Consider the following 15,364-nt stretch of genomic DNA (forward strand, 5'->3'; position numbering starts at 1 on the left):
AATTGAGGCAAGATGATGTGATCTTTCATATCTTGGGCCTATTCTGGATGGCAGGATTGATCGTAGGCACAGTCACTCCCACTTACTACACCCACGTGGCCCGCTTTGCTGTTCTCTATTCCGGCAATCCTCGTCGGAACTGTGGAATTGGGCACAGCACACGCAATTTATTAGTGCAGTTGTTAATTTTGTCGCCAGTTGACGATTGAGGGCAGGCGCCAGGGATGTTGACAGCAGGAAGGCTGCTGCAAGGAACCTCGGGCATGTCCTACATTGTCAAAAGGTCATGACGAGGCCACCCTCGTCCACAGGCGATAGCCTGCTGACGGAATTGTGGAAGAGGGGAGTATGGAGAGTGCTGCCAATATTATTCTTCTATGTAACAAGTAAGTAATCGGATACAGCTGTCGAACCTCATCAGCGCTCCATATCTGCATTTTTGTGGGGTGGTGGGCTGGGTCAAGCAACATCCTCTGCATAATATCGTTTTTATGAAGATCAGCAGATTTGTACTTTCCCACATCTTGAGGACTGGGTCCTGTGCCTTCGCGGTAGTGTCGTGAATTGTACAGCTGCGAAGTTTTTTTCTTTTCTCGTACTATGCGTGGAGAATAAGACTGTTACATTGTTCCTGGTCGTCGTTTCTAGGCACGATCATCTCCTTCGATTGCACACCGATCGCAGACGAGCGAGGCGATTGGGCTAAAAGTTAACGTTAACCCAGCCGGTGTACTTTTGTGCCACTTTTGAATTGGACTTTGCAAGTCACACGCATTATTGTTTCGTGTCGGGAAACATAGTCTGCTAAAATGCTGTGGTCTTGCAATCCAAGCCTGCTCCTGGGCAGGGACCACATCAGGTTTCAGGCCCAGCAGGCCCTTTCGCAGGCCCTTCTGCGCCATTGACATTTGGAACTTTCCAATCCCCCAGCTACGGCTTCAGTCATTACTACTCTTCCATGCACGCAACGGCTGTGATGGTGCAGCCTTGGCTGTGCATGGGCTGACAAGGCCCTCTCAGATGGTGCTGTCCCTGCAGTGCAATGCAGTACAGATCACATAAAGGTTAGCGTGGTGACTGAGGGTTGACTGGCTTGCGCGCAGGCCTGACAGTGCTGGCGCCAGTGAAGCCTAGCATCATGACGGACTTCTTTGCATCTCGCGCAGCCAACCAGACCATGCGCTGCGATGACTTCCTGCTCACCGCCGTGCCTAAGGTAAGGGCTGCTCACCAAAGCACCCTTTGCAATGCGTACGTGTGCTGCGTGCCACTCACACCTTCCTCATGGCAAGTGGAAATCCTTCAGATTGCCCTTGATTCCCCCATACGTGCTATGGTGGGATGAAGGGCGTGGAATGATTCCTACGTGGCCTGAGACATTGCATTGGTTGCTGTGATATTGGCAAGCTATGAACATTCTGTTGAAAATAAATCTTCTGGTTGAAAGTGTTCCTTCTGGTTGTGCCCATGCAGGCATGCCAGGATGCCCATGCGCAAGTGGTGACCTGGTCATCCTGGAGCGACTTTGTGGCCAACTCTGTGCTCGCATTCTTCATGGTGCGTAGTTGGTTCTGTTGCCTTTCTTGACAGTGCCTGTCATGCCATTATCAGACAGGGGCATCCTTTGCTCCTCAGTGCTGGGATTATTGCACATTTCTCATGGCATTGGAAACATACTAGCAGTCATTTCACTGTTAATCCATGACAAATGTACGCACTCCTTCTCTGGGCATGCAATGATGAAGTACGTGGGCTTTGCAACCCGAGTTGTGCAGCTTTGTGACAATAGTATGTATGCATGCGCAGGCTCCTGTGGTGGGCCGCTGGAGCGATGCATATGGCAGGAAGCCATTTCTGGTGCTGTCATTCGCATGTGGAGGGGCACAGGTCGTGGCCCTGCTGCTGTACATCACTTGGGGCACCTCCCTCTTCTGGTACTTCCCAGCTTCGGTGCGCCCCCACGCCTCATCTGGCATCTTCCAGTGCTAGCGGAGTGCTTTGTCCCGCACAATGTGCACAAGTGTCTCAGCACATCATTCATTCTTGACCCCTCAAGGCTTAGCCCGGAGTTGTCTCCTATGCCCGGCCTTGGCCCGGCGTGATGCCTATCAGAGTTTTGGACACAATGTCTTCTGGCGCACCTTCATTGATGCAAAAACTATCAGCAAGAGGGTCTTGCTGCATGTAGTATATAAGTCAGCAGTGCATGGGGTTCTCATTGATTGAATCTTTGCGTCTTGTTTTCCAATCTCCAATGCTTGTGAACAATGACACTTGAAGTACTCAGTGGCAAATATCAGCGGCAATGCAGTAATAGTATGATGGACATGTTTTACATGGAGATCTGCGTTCCTGGCTGCAGGCGCTGGTGGGCGCGTTCTCATGCATCTCCATCTGCCTGGCCTACGTGGCGGACGTGATGCCGGCGCGGCACCGGGGGGCCACTTTTGGCTTCATAATGGCCTCGTTCTCCTTTGGCGTTGTCATCGGGCCTATGGCCGGCGCTGTGCTGTCCCCGCTGGCCGCCTCCTGGTTTGCTGTCGGCGGCGCCGCTTTCAACTGCGTCTACACCGTGCTGCTACTGCCGGAGTCCCTGTCTGCTGAGGCCAGGAAGCTGGTGAGGCCCTTCTGCTGCGTGTTCTCTATTCTGCCATGTGTGGCATCTTATAACACGACAGGCAAGCTCTGCAGTACAAGTAAGGACTATACGGTGAGGATTTCATCAATGGCTGCAAAAGCATAGCCATGCTCCGCATTTTGTTGCTCTATCAGAGTTGCTCTATCAGAGCTGACCTTCGGGGGCATGTCCAGTGCCACTTCATCCTGCATCCCAGTTTTGCATGGTATATATACACAGGATATGCTTCCCTGAATCCAGGGCTGGCAGAGCAACAAGCTGTCAGGAAAGCACTTCCCACCAGAAGCTTTGCACCTTAAAGGGACTAGGAGCGGTGTCCTGTACTGTACTTTAGAGAGCTTTGTTATAGAAATTTGTCAATGCCGGGCTGCAGGCGCGGAGGCGGCAGGGGAGGGAGGCTTCGCGGCCGTTGACGGGGCTGTGCTCGGGGCTGCGCATGCTGGGGCGTTCCCCGCTCTTCCTCAAGCTCACGGCATGCGTCATGCTGACTGGTATTGTCATGGAGGGCATGTACGAGCTGCTGGGCCAGTACTTCCAGCTCAAGCTCGCCTACACCGCTGCTGACCAGGTTTGCCTATTTAATAGAGCTGCCCATGTAGCTTCAATCCCTGTATGAAGGGTTTGCGTTGGCTGACCCTGGCTCAAGCAGTGGAAAAACCCAGGGCCAAGAGTATTTGTGTAAATCATGTGAAATTCATGCCGCTAAAGCTGAGGCCTGCTTGAGCTTTTTTGTGTCGAAAGAATCTTTTTCGAAGAACACAATATTTTTCTACAGATTCTGCCCGATGGAATTGAAATGTGCCCAGTGCATAGCATGAAGACCACCTTGCAAGTCATCTTGCATGGATTGCCTGGATTGTATTTGCAAGGGTCTCTTCATGCTGTGAATTGAAGGGAATGGGGGAAGATTCGTTGAAGATGTCTGTGTTCTGCTGCAGTCGCTGATGCTGGTTGTGGCGGGCGCTGCGGGTCTTGTAGTGAACACAGTCGTGCTGCGTTATCTGCTGCACTGCGTCGGAGAGACTGGCGTCCTCTACATAGGTCAGTGGCGCCCATTGTTACATGCTTTGTGTGGTCAGATGCATGCCATGCCATGCCATGCCTCTGCCAGACGCATGCATGCCAGATGCATGCAATGAAGTGCAACATGATCAATGACTCATAATGCCACGCTGCAGTTCATTGCACTTCATGCAGGTGCAATGGACTATGAATTTCATCAGCTCAGGGTTGGTTACGTTTCGGGGGCTGTGCATTGAGCACTGAATGATGTCTGTCAGCATTGTACTGTCATGAGAGGACGAGATGTGTGATTGTGCAGGGCTGGTGGTGAGCTGTCTGCAGCAGCTGTGCATTGCCTTTGCATGGACCAAGCCGCTGTCCATAGCAGCTGTGGCCATAGGCGCCCTGGGCAACATCACCTTCCCTGCCATCTCCTCCATCAAGTCCAAGTCTGTGCCGCGCCATGAGCAGGTGTGTGCCCTTGCTTCACATTGCAGTGCATTCTCATTGTCGCACTTGTCTAATTAGTGATCAAGCAAACGAGACGGGCTGCCAGGCAATGCAGTCCTTGCCAATGTGGCTTAAAGTGAGTTGCTTTCGCATTCGGTGCTTGCATGTCATGTGGATCATGCTGCAGGAGCAGTGTTGTAGAGGCTCCCTTTGGCTATGTCCATGGACTTGTGGGCTGCTAAGGGTGGCCTGAATTATGTCTTGCAGAATGTAAGTACTCGGTATGCTTTGGCAAGCCACTGCTTCATGTCATGCAGGGCGCGATGCAAGGGGCGCTCTTTGGTGCGCGGTCCCTGGCCACAGGGATGGGACCAGTCATCTTTGCCAGCATCTTCTCTGTCTTCAGTCGCTCTGACTCTCGCCTGCCCTTCTTCCCAGGTACGATGTTGTCCGTCATTGCACCTTGGCCACTCTTTGCTGGCTGGTGCCGTTTCAGTGTTTTCCTCGATCACCGCCCCTCAATGGAAGTGGAAGGCCTTGGAAAAAATCCTGTAATGATGTCAATTTCATAGATCATTTTATTTGTCCTGAGAGGGTGCACCACTCAGGACATGCCTTGTTCTGAACAAGAGCAAAGTGTGTCACTCGTGGTGTTGCCCCTCACAATATGAAGGCGCGATCTTGAGGGTTGAGTACAAGACGAATGTTTGGACGGGACTGAGCTTGTCTGCGCCTGTGACAGGGGCGCCGTTCATTGCTGGCGCAGCCTTGTGCGGGGTGGGCCTGATTGTGGCTCTGACCATCCGCACAAGCGATGTGAGGAACTGTGCAGTGGACGATGGCCTCACAGCACCCCTCCTAGACGGTGAGTTTGAGTGCTCTCATTGGTTCTGTAGCTGTGCATGAGGAACTTATGTCACACAGGTGACATGGAGATGTCACACTGTGTTTTATGACAAAAAATCTTAAGCCCAATGGCAGCACGCTCAGGCAATCTTCAATGAAATATATGCATCGGCATTTCCATTTTCAGGCATCGGCAGAAATATCTACCCGTCTCTGTGCCGGGTGTCTAATGCATCTCGTGTGCCACTGAAGCAGGGGAAGACCAGAAAGGGCCGCTGCATGCGGATTTAGAGGCCGGCGGAGATGAGCATCAGCGTGGCAGCAAGGGGGACATCCCCTCAGTGTACCTGGAGCCGGATGCAGCGCAGCTGCCAGTGTCCCACCCAGCAGACGCCGCCTTGGCGGCCGACACACCAGTCATCATCGCAATAGCTGCCGACACCGAACAGGCCAGATCACATGCATATGGAGCAGCACAGCCCGAGCAGGCCGCAAGCGCGACTGAGGAAGCCTTGGCAAGCAGCCTTGAGGCTTCCCAGAGCCAGCAGGGCACGCCAAGGCCAAGTACGTCGCAGCCGGACACAGCAGTAAGAACAAGCACGGCAGCAGGGACAAGCACAGAAGGCAGCGCAGCACAGGGGCGTTCCCTGGCTCGCAAGAAGAGCGTCCGCTTCGCCGACACCGACACGGTCTCGGTGCGTGCGGCGCTAGCGGCCGCCACGGCCGCCTGTTCTGGCACCGTCCGGCCCCTGCCCGGCCGGGCGGCCGGGCAGCCAGGCCCGGGCACCGGCGCGCCGCTGCCGCCGCCACAGCCGCACCCACAGCCGGCCTTTTGTTGGAGGGTGCTGGACGAGAGCGTGCCAGGGGACATCCTGGATGTGAGGCTCGATGATGGCGGCTACTTTGGAAATGGGTTGGAGCCGGAAGAGGCGTTGCTGCCGCGGCGCTCTGTGGATCTCAGGATGGCTGATGCGGCGACGCTGCCGATGGCTGCCTTTGGAGGGAACGGCATGGAGACCAGCTCTGCAGTCCTCCGCAGCCTGCAGGCCTCCCATGAGCGTCGATGAGGCCCCGCCACAGTGGAGCGCTCGAGCGTGGCAGTCAGCTTTTCAGTGCGTAGTGCCAAAGGCTGGATGATCTCCAGACCTCAAGCTGTGTAGAACTCCCTAATCTCCTTGAGTTGCCTCAAATTGGGGCAAGACAGGGAGCAGCTTTTTTTATCCTGTATCTCAAAAGATCGCTGGGGATTCCTATGCGCCTTGCAAATGGGCCGTATTTGTTAGGAGTGAGGGCATGACTGTCCCTGTGGCAACTACTTGCAGAGCCTGAAAGACAAGCTTGATAGGAGCACTTGCTCGCACTGGTGACTTTGGGCACTCTGTACACAGTAGATTCTGGCTGTACTAGAGCACTGGATATTTTGCTGCGCGACAAAGCGCCAGAGTGAAAGTGCTGCGAGCCCAAATGGGGACATTCTTGCCTATTCCACATCCCCTTGTTTTCAGGAGTGGGATATCTTCTTCCTCTTATTCTTCAGTGTTTGGCTGCATAGCTGCTGTCAGCTTGATGGCCAAGCCATTGTAGTGCGATTTGGGACAGCTTTTGCGCTGATAGATATCAAATTGTGCCCAGAAGTAATCTTCGTTTTCTTTCCTGCAGCGCACTTGTCAATGTAGAGATTGTGCCCCGCAATGCATGCTGGCAATCTAGACATGTGCTTGGGAATCCAATGGACACTGCTATTTGCGTTGCATGTATCATAAGAGACTGTTGAGCTTGCGCTGAGCGCTTGTCACAGCACTGTACCATCACTGAAAGGGGTTGAAGCCCAGATGTGAGCACTTTTGCCAGCGGTGTGCAGCTGAACAAGTACAAATGGAAGTGCAGTGAAAAGTAGCATTGATAAGAGGCGTCCTTGGCCAAGGTAGATTGAGCACTATTGCGTGCACGATCTAGAACTAGAGCCTGTGCTTATTCTATTGGAGTGCTCAGCGCCCAATGCCTAGCTCGGTGAGCAAAGACTGTCTGCGCATAGACAGGTCTTTCTATAGGTGTTTGTCTGGCGATGGCAGGTACTCAATAGCCCGAATGCGAAGAAAGAACTGGGCTTTGCAATTGCAAGCTTGCGCATTGCATGCACACATGTATCAGAATACTGTTGCTGCCGTGCTGAAATGGCAGACGGCACAGTCACTGCAGAGGGCCAATGGGACTACATTGCTTGGAGTAGCTTTGTCTGGTATTTATTGTCTGAATTCAAACATGGCCATGGCATGTGACTCATGAAGCAGACTTGTGCGCCATACGTATATACAATGTGCGTCTATGACTGCAGCAGCATTTGTAATGTAAACTCAGCTCAGCCTTGAATGAGTTGACGGCTTACAAGATACGATGCATCACATCCCAGCTCAACTCTTAACATAAAAGCAGAGCTCCTGCATTCTCCAAGGCACTACCAATCACTGCATAATCAACAGCTACCATGACACTCTGGAAATACACAGCAACAGTTCAACATGACCTATCATACACAAAATTGAGTGTGGCATGCACTCCGAGACACTGCACAACTCAAAAGCACGCTGCTGCGAAGCGCGACTGTTCACCACAAGGGTCTGCAGCTTTGGCAGCCCATTCAAAGAAGACATACCAGGGCCCTCGTAGCTCCCAACAATGTTTGCAAACAATTCCCTCCCCTGAAAAAGAAAGCTCCCGAGGATTGCAGCGCATGAAACTTACTTCAGGTATCAATTCGGAAAGAGATCGCTCCCCGTTCACAAGGAGGTGCAATTTTGGACCCTGCATACGTTCTCGTTTTCATTCATTTCTTCTGGAGGGCCAGAGCCGCCCAGGAACATAAGCCACCCTGGCAGGTCAGACCATCGCAATGATTTGCCCAGAAAGGGGCATGCTTGAGTGACAGCGCCCGAGGCTCTAGTAATGCTGCAGCAGATGGCTGCGCCATTGTTCACCTCGGCCCCATCAATCCAGCTTGCGCTGCCCTTGTGCTAAGGAGGCGCGCGCTAATCGCCTGCCTGCACATATCAACACATTGGCGTAAATATGGCGAAGTGACTCTTCAACTGCTGGTCAGGACTCACACTGCTTCCAAGCACAGCAGAGGAGTGCCCATGGAAAGGAAAACATGATACTGCTCTTTGATCCGTGAGTAGATGAGAGAAAGCTGAAAGATTCTCATCCGCAGGCACTTGAGACAATTGCACAGCAGGAGCTGCGACAGTGGTTGATGCAGGTGAATAGGCAGTTGGAATGTCAAAAGGTGGCAACACATGGCAGATGGTACGGTCCACCCACCTGGAGCATAGGCAATTCAATTCTCGAAGGTTTTCCTCTGCTTTTGCAAGCGGAGTGTGGAGCAATGTGGTTGTTGTGAAGCCATCAGGTGTTACCGTTGGAAGATAGGGCGAAAGCAGCTCGCGGGTCTCCTTTTGAGAGTATGTACAGATTGGCCTGCGTGATATCATCAGAATAAACATAATGTACCAAATAATCAACAATTGCCGTTGAACAAACCCAAAGAGACGATGACTTCGTCAGCAAAATGTGGAAATATATATTTTTGAAGCGAGCACTCTGTTTGCAGGCAACCAGGCAGAAAAGGCATTATCAAATACATGGAAAAGAAACGATGTAATGGGCAGCTATCTTGCCCTTGCCACGGATGAAAGGCAACTGGGTCAACTTGCCTGCCGGAACGCAGTACAGGCCTTTTCTAAACGAAAATCTCCTCGAGCATCTCCACGGCCACGAGCACGGGCAGACCGATGAGAAACAGCTTGGAGGTGGCGGTCAGAGCGAGGATGGTGGCGACCATCGTCAGCTCGCTGGCGATTGGGGAGTCCATCTGCTTCGTCAGGTCCCGAGCGGCGGCACGTTGCAGAGTCCCGTGCAAACTCTTAATCACGCAAGCTATCGGTGTCTGAGGTGGCAAGAGGTGGCCAGGAATCAAAATTTGCAGGGATCTCAACTGACTTCCTGACTTTGAATGATTGAACGCGGGAGGCCAAATTCCCTTCAAACTTCCTTTCCGTCGTTGACGCTGCCACCTCAGCGCGGATTGATCAGACTGATGACGCAGCAACCCCATCACCAACCCAGGGTTTGGCCTCACCCCCAAGTTTTGCTGAGTCGTCAAAGGGTCGGGTCTTCCAAAGAGGAGATATCTGTGGCCAAACTGCTTCTAATCTGCATGAAGCTTTGCTGACACCCTCACAGTCACTTTGCTTGACATTAAGCTGCAGAGCCTAGCTAGGTCTCAAAGTTGACGTTAAGATTGTACACAACTAGTTCAACTTCAAGTTGAAGCCTTGAACCTTCTGTCTGCAGAGCAGTACTGATCAGCTGACTCTCAGAGATGCCATCACGGCCACTGTGAGCGATCAGATCTCAGGATGAGCGCTTCTTGACTCGTGCTCGGAGCACTGAGCGCTGGCGAGCACACCGTATGGACAGCGACAGGGCAACGCCCATCTGCACAGCTCACAAAAAAGAGCTCTGGTGCAACAGAGCTGTACCGTCACAGTAATGACATAGTGTCATTGGGTAGCGTCAGACACCTGGCTGACAGCCAAGTCACTTGACGTGGTGTGACGGTCACAAGCCGAGTGCGTTGAGCAGCTGCAGGTGCTTCTGCACTGGCGCCAGAGTGTTTGCTGTGATCATGCCGCTCGCCGCAGCCGCCGGGACGCCGATGCCGGGCGCGCATGAATCCCCGCACCTGCGCCAACCCATGCAACCACCCCTCAGCAGGCACCCCACACCCTGAACACTCTGCGGGCCAGGGATGTTTCTGACTCAAGCTTGTTACAGTCCCATGCTGCACTGCAGCGTGCTTCTACTGATTGCCAACTCACCTGCATCGATCTGTGAATTCATCGCGTGATTACTGCAGTATGTATGGTGCATGAAACCTTCCAAGCCGACAAATATAACACCAAGGTGCGCCATAAGACAAGAACAGGTCCCACAGGTCCACGTGGTGCCAAAGGGTCGAATGGATCACATGTGAACAGCAGCAATTAGGGCAGTAAGGGCATGAGATGCGAGGCTTGCGTACCTGTACAGGCCGGGGATGGGGGTCTGCGGCCCGGGGAAGTTGCCGGAAGCTGCGGAGATGGCGGGGCCGTAGGTTCCGCGGTGCCTGTTCAAGAAGCGCTCGTGGGTTAGGGGCGTTCCCACCATCACCAGCTCCGCTCTCTCACGCACGTCTGGGATAGCCCTCTCCAGAGCTTGCCACAGCACCTCAGACCGCTCCTCCTGCAAGGCAGCGTTGACATCTTTTTGCTGTCTTTATAGTTTTTAGCCAAGAAATATTGGTCTGCTTTAAACGGTGCAGGTGTCCATCAGATGCACGCCATTCAGCAGCAGGTCATGCATGCCCTGCTGGCCCAGGAGTCAGGGATCCAGCATACCAGGATGCGCGCATTTCTTTCAAGCAGTGCGGAGCAGCGGCTAACACTATTATCCCAGTCACTGCATGATGTGCCACGTTCAAAGATGGAGGCAAAAGCGGTCAGTCTTGATATTCTGTCATCGACACTTCAGTATTGTGCACGAACAGACAGCAGGATCAGCAAGATATTATAGTCCAGTCATGCAGCTTGATGGAGGGCATGAGCAGAGGGGCAATCAAATGAGCAGAGCGCTCACCTTGAGCTGCCTGTACTGCTCGCTGTTGCTGTCGAGGCCCTCCCAGGCAGAGTAGGGCTCATTGCCGGCAGTGTACGCATGCACAAGTGCTTTGCCCGGGGGCGCAAGCCGCGGGTTGAAGACTGTGGGGATTGATGCTATGCACACATTCTGTGGCGCCTCCAAATCCTCCCAGGAGTTGACTATGAGATGGTGGCAATCCAGATCGGCTGGCAACCCCTCTGCATTGATGCCTGCGCCCCACACACACCAATTTTATCAGTCCCATGCTAACATTAACTAGTGTGGTGCGCACATGGGAGGGCAATAGCTTCCCTTGCGTCAATTCTCAACTCAAATTCTGTGTCTATGATGAATTTGGGCAGGCCATAACACATTGGGGCCCACCTCCGTCTGCACCCCTTCAGTATTGGGCGTACTAACCATTCAAATAGCAACTCTTCCGGCACTCCTTGGAGTAATTGTCCAGGCTCAAGGAATCTTCTCATGCTTTCTGCTGTTGGAATGTTTGAAATGATGATTTGCTGCTGGTAGGCCCTTATGGAACAAGCAAAGCACTGCTCTCGCAAACAGATCTCTGCGCTGGGTTATTCTGTCACATCCGCAAGTCGGCACGAACAAGGCAGCTAAGCCACACCTAGGTGGAGATGCACAAAGCTGCCGGTCTGGGGCGTTGTCATGGCTTCCTGGCGCCAGCTGGCGGGGGCGGCCCCGGCCGGCAGCAGCCGCTGAGTGTCCCAGACGGACGCATTACTAATCACCGCCCTGCGCGCCCGGATTATCTCCTGCCCCTGCTGCCGGCTGCCCCTCTTGGCCAGCCTCACTCCCACCGCCCTGCCACCTGTGTAATTTTAACATTTTCTCACCTTCTCGGCTGTCAAGGGAGACAGCTGAGTACGTCTGCCTGGAGAGACTTGCAAGAGGGGCGCCCTATGCAACCTTTGCAAGGGTTGCTCATAGAAGAGACGATGCTGCAAGTGCAAAGCAAGCTTGGCTCTTTTCCCTGACACTTCCTGTGCTGACATCCGCGGCGATAACAAAACTCTCTGGCAGCAGCAACACTTTCTACCTGCCGAGCAACATGCGCAGATGCAGTTGGTACACAGCCTGTGCTGCCCTGCTTCTGAAGACAAGCCAATGCATGCGGTAATTGAGTGGTGCCCTTTTCTTGGCACTGTGATCACTGCTCATTGTCAGCGCTCCTTGCATTCACGTATGCTCCTAGAAGGCAGGAAGCGCCTCAGGATAAAAAAGCGCCTGACTCACCCTCTACAATGATGTCATCGACGCGAGCGCGCAGCATGATCCGGCCGCCGCTTTTCTCAATGCCCCTGACTAGGGCGTCCACAATACCGCGCGACCCCTGCAAAGGGTAATCGATCGTTGACCCTGCCCTGTTTCGCTCCATCAGCATGAAGGCCATCTCCGCGCAGATCGTGTCCTTGGCCAGCATGCCACTGTGCGCAACAGATTTGTCATGTCAGCAACACCATGGTGATGTCAGCAATTTTTGTCAAATGCAGGTTCTACAGCTGGCATGCCACTGCACAAAAGAACATCATCTGATGTCAGAAAGGAGTCAGCTGATGCCACATGCAAACTTTATCCGATACTACCAGCTAGCTGTTCGTATTCATTTTTTTGGTAGAGCTGCACCTTTCTCACCATCAGTAGTCATGAAGACATTTCTTCACACTTTTTGCAGTAGTCATCCAGTGCAAATCCTGCATGCTAAGAAGAAAAAAACGTGCAAGTGCTGTTGACCAACACTTGTAGGCAGCTCACCTGAGCACGAAGCACTCCAGGTCCAGGAAGCGTCTGAGCCAGGTGTTAGTCACAACTCTGTCCACAATCTTGGCGAATGGCGCCGTCAGCTTCGGTGCCACTAGCCCTGTTTTTGCCAGCGACGGCCCAAAGAATCGCAGCATTGTCAGCAGTACACCTGCGCATACAATCCCTTCCATGAGATTGCTTTGAGGGACATGCCAAGAAATCAATGCCTGCTGCTAGGGCAGGTCCACTCTTGTAGGGCAATGCTTACAGCATGCACAAATTCAGAATCCAATTGAAGAGAAACTGGCAGCACGGGTTTTGCATCGGCTTCTTGTGAGCCCTGGCAAGAAGGATATTAGACAGGAGTCGGTCATTGGAGGAGGATCCCGGGGGGTCACCAAGGTCGCTGCGCAGGGCAGCTGCAGGGAAGGTGGCGGCCCCTTGCTGCAACGGCGCCATCTCCCTCTCCAGGGCCCGCCATTGCTGCAATGCTTCTGGCCCCCCCTGCTCTAAAATAGTCGCTGCGTAGCGCTCCGCATTGCACACCGTCTGGAATGTCGCCTCCGGCGTGTACGTTACCCACTGCACATGCGCATTGCCCCTTCTTACTCACATGATGATTTCTGAGTATTATAATTGAACCACAGCCTGCTGACTGCTATTGAGTGCGGAGTAGAATTAGATTGGTCCAAAGCATGCTGGCCGCTGAGTCGTGCCCTGTCAGCTGATGCAGGCACATTCTAGCCGTCCGCATGTGAGTCTTGACCATTGACATCCAATCTCTTGATGGCAATTCATATGGTGTCCTGAAAATTGGAGATTGAAGCGCCAAACTTACCCGGTCATACACAGCACACTCCACAGACTCCCCTACAGCGTCCAGCACCTGCTTGAGGGGGTTGGGGGATCCCCCGGCCTCGCCGCTGAGACCGGCAAAGAAGGACGGCCCTGCATCAAATTGGTAGCCTTGCACCTCGAAGGAGTGCGCTGCCCCGCCCGCATGGTAGTGGCTCTCGCACACAGTCACGCTGTAGCCGTACTTGGCCAACAGCGCTGCGCAGCAGAGACCTGCACAAGAGCTCATGCGACGTCAAGGTGACTAGATCCTGCTGAGGTTTAGATACTGTGTAAGTGTGTCAGACATTGTCATTATCTGTGGTCCTTAGCTCTGCCTGCCAGAGTAACACACATGGCCAGGAGCATTGTAGCAGCACCTCATGAGCTCATGCGTGCATGTCAGTGAACGGGGAGGGATGGTGCATGCACCTCCAATGCCCGAGCCAATGATGACATAGTCAGTGGTATGGCTGCGGTCGCGCCCGCTGGGGGTTGGCTGGTTGTGTGTGGCATCTGGATCAGCCTGCACGCTGGGAGTGGCCGTGGTTGCACTGGCACAGAGAGTGCCTCTTCGTTGGGGGAGCCTCTGCGATATGTTGGACGTAAGAACAGGCTGTTGGGAAAAATGTGGCAGTCCCTGGGTTCGGGGAGTCGCAGGAAGCTGCCCGATCAAAGTGGCAGATCGCATGGTGCTATGACCAGTACTGACACATGCACGCCTGGGCGAAACAAGACCCCAAAAGAGAGAAGTTCAACTCTTGCTGAATAGATGAAATATACGATTGTTATAAATACGCTCTCTCTCTGAGAGCACTCAAGCCTGGATCATCGCTGATGCTTGAGAAAGATCTGTGGCGTCTCTTTGTCCTGATCAGAAGGTTTGGCTTCGACAAGTATGTATCAATCACCGGTCAATAATAAAGATTGACGGAACAGTGATTGTATACGATTGGTGTAGTCCAACGTTCACATTCGCAATTTCATGCTGCTGTCGTGGCTGATTTGAGGGGGATTTAGTGACAAACAGAACATGCAAGGCAGTGTAAAAATTTTAAGATGGCTCAAGGGTGGCACAAGGAATTAGCAAGAGCAGCTACAGCATGTGATCACAGGGATACATTGACTAAAATTGCATCTGATGGAGTCCATCTCCCATAACAATGCAGTATTGTGATATGACAATAACAGCCGGAACTTGCTTGATTGCTTGACTGGCAATCCAAGCCAGTGCTGTGTAATCAGCATCTGCCAGAGAATGGCAAAGATCTTTGCTCATCATCATATCATCCTTGCTGCAGATGCTGACTTAAACCTCCACAGTCTCAATTCCGCGAGTTCTCCTGATAGCTAGACGGTCCTGCAGCATGGGAGCAAGACATTCATGTCAGTGCAATCCAAACTGGCCAATATTTTGAAACACAATCACAGGTGCACCAACCTTGTTCAGGGCAGCCAGCACAGGAGGCAATGGATGGAGGCAGAGCAAGCGCAGCAGGGGCAGCGTGCAGCTTCAGCATGGGGTGCCAAGGGCAGTTCAAATTCAGGGGCCCGCTTCATGAGAAGGCTGCAGCACTCATTGCATGCAGCATTGAGCCGTGCAGAAAAACAACGCATCCTCACCAAGCAACACAGGACAACTGTGCATCATCTTTAGAAAGGACATACCTGTTTTGCGTAGGTGTCCTTCAAACCCAGACTCGACAGCATTTTCGAGTAGGCATCAAAGTTTGACCGACGTAGGTACTGCAGCAGCTTCCTCCTCTGAGCCAGCATGCCCCTCAAGCCACTGCAAACGATGCAAATCGCACCAGATTAAGCACTTTACACAGCAGCACAGGGTTGGCATCATCTTAAATAGATCGTGCAGGTTGCACACATCATGCAAGAGATGCATTCAAGACCCACTTGCGTGACGAGAAGTCCTTGCGGTGAACCTTCATGTGCTCAGCCATGGCATAGATCTTCTCTGTCAGTATGGCCACTGCGAGGACGGACAAACAAGGTCTCCAACTACCGCTGCAACAGTCTTGACATGGTTGTAATTGGAGACGCTTGAAACATCATAGGGACTTTTGACGGGCAAAGCAAATTACCTTGCACCTCTGAGCTTCCTGTGTCACCAGGGAAGCGTTCAAATCTGTGTAT

At 52.8% G+C, this 15,364-nt stretch overlaps 2 protein-coding genes across 2 annotated transcripts; one reads left to right on the forward strand and one right to left on the reverse strand.

Annotated features, from left to right (window-relative positions):
• Positions 1–143: 143 nt before the first annotated feature.
• Positions 144–6,003, forward strand: COCSUDRAFT_66232 (MFS general substrate transporter; the record flags this gene model as incomplete). The annotated part of the gene is made up of 11 exons (XM_005647717.1): positions 144–386; positions 1,104–1,216; positions 1,474–1,557; positions 1,807–1,950; positions 2,363–2,617; positions 3,012–3,206; positions 3,577–3,679; positions 3,960–4,111; positions 4,408–4,528; positions 4,833–4,955; positions 5,192–6,003. The coding sequence occupies exons 1-11, from the start codon at positions 287–289 to the stop codon at positions 6,001–6,003; spliced, it is 2,202 nt and encodes a 733-aa protein (XP_005647774.1). The 5' UTR covers positions 144–286.
• A 3,550-nt stretch (positions 6,004–9,553) lies between these two features.
• Positions 9,554–14,992, reverse strand: COCSUDRAFT_36710 (amine oxidase; the record flags this gene model as incomplete). The annotated part of the gene is made up of 10 exons (XM_005647718.1): positions 9,554–9,677; positions 10,017–10,216; positions 10,610–10,842; positions 11,247–11,400; positions 11,898–12,066; positions 12,395–12,551; positions 12,781–12,964; positions 13,221–13,450; positions 13,649–13,715; positions 14,885–14,992. The coding sequence occupies 10 exons, from the start codon at positions 14,990–14,992 to the stop codon at positions 9,554–9,556; spliced, it is 1,626 nt and encodes a 541-aa protein (XP_005647775.1).
• Between the last annotated feature and the right edge of the window lie 372 nt (positions 14,993–15,364).

The sequence above is a fragment of the Coccomyxa subellipsoidea genome (genome assembly GCF_000258705.1).
Source record: "Coccomyxa subellipsoidea C-169, whole genome shotgun sequence".
In the NCBI taxonomy this organism is placed as follows: domain Eukaryota; kingdom Viridiplantae; phylum Chlorophyta; class Trebouxiophyceae; family Coccomyxaceae; genus Coccomyxa; species Coccomyxa subellipsoidea.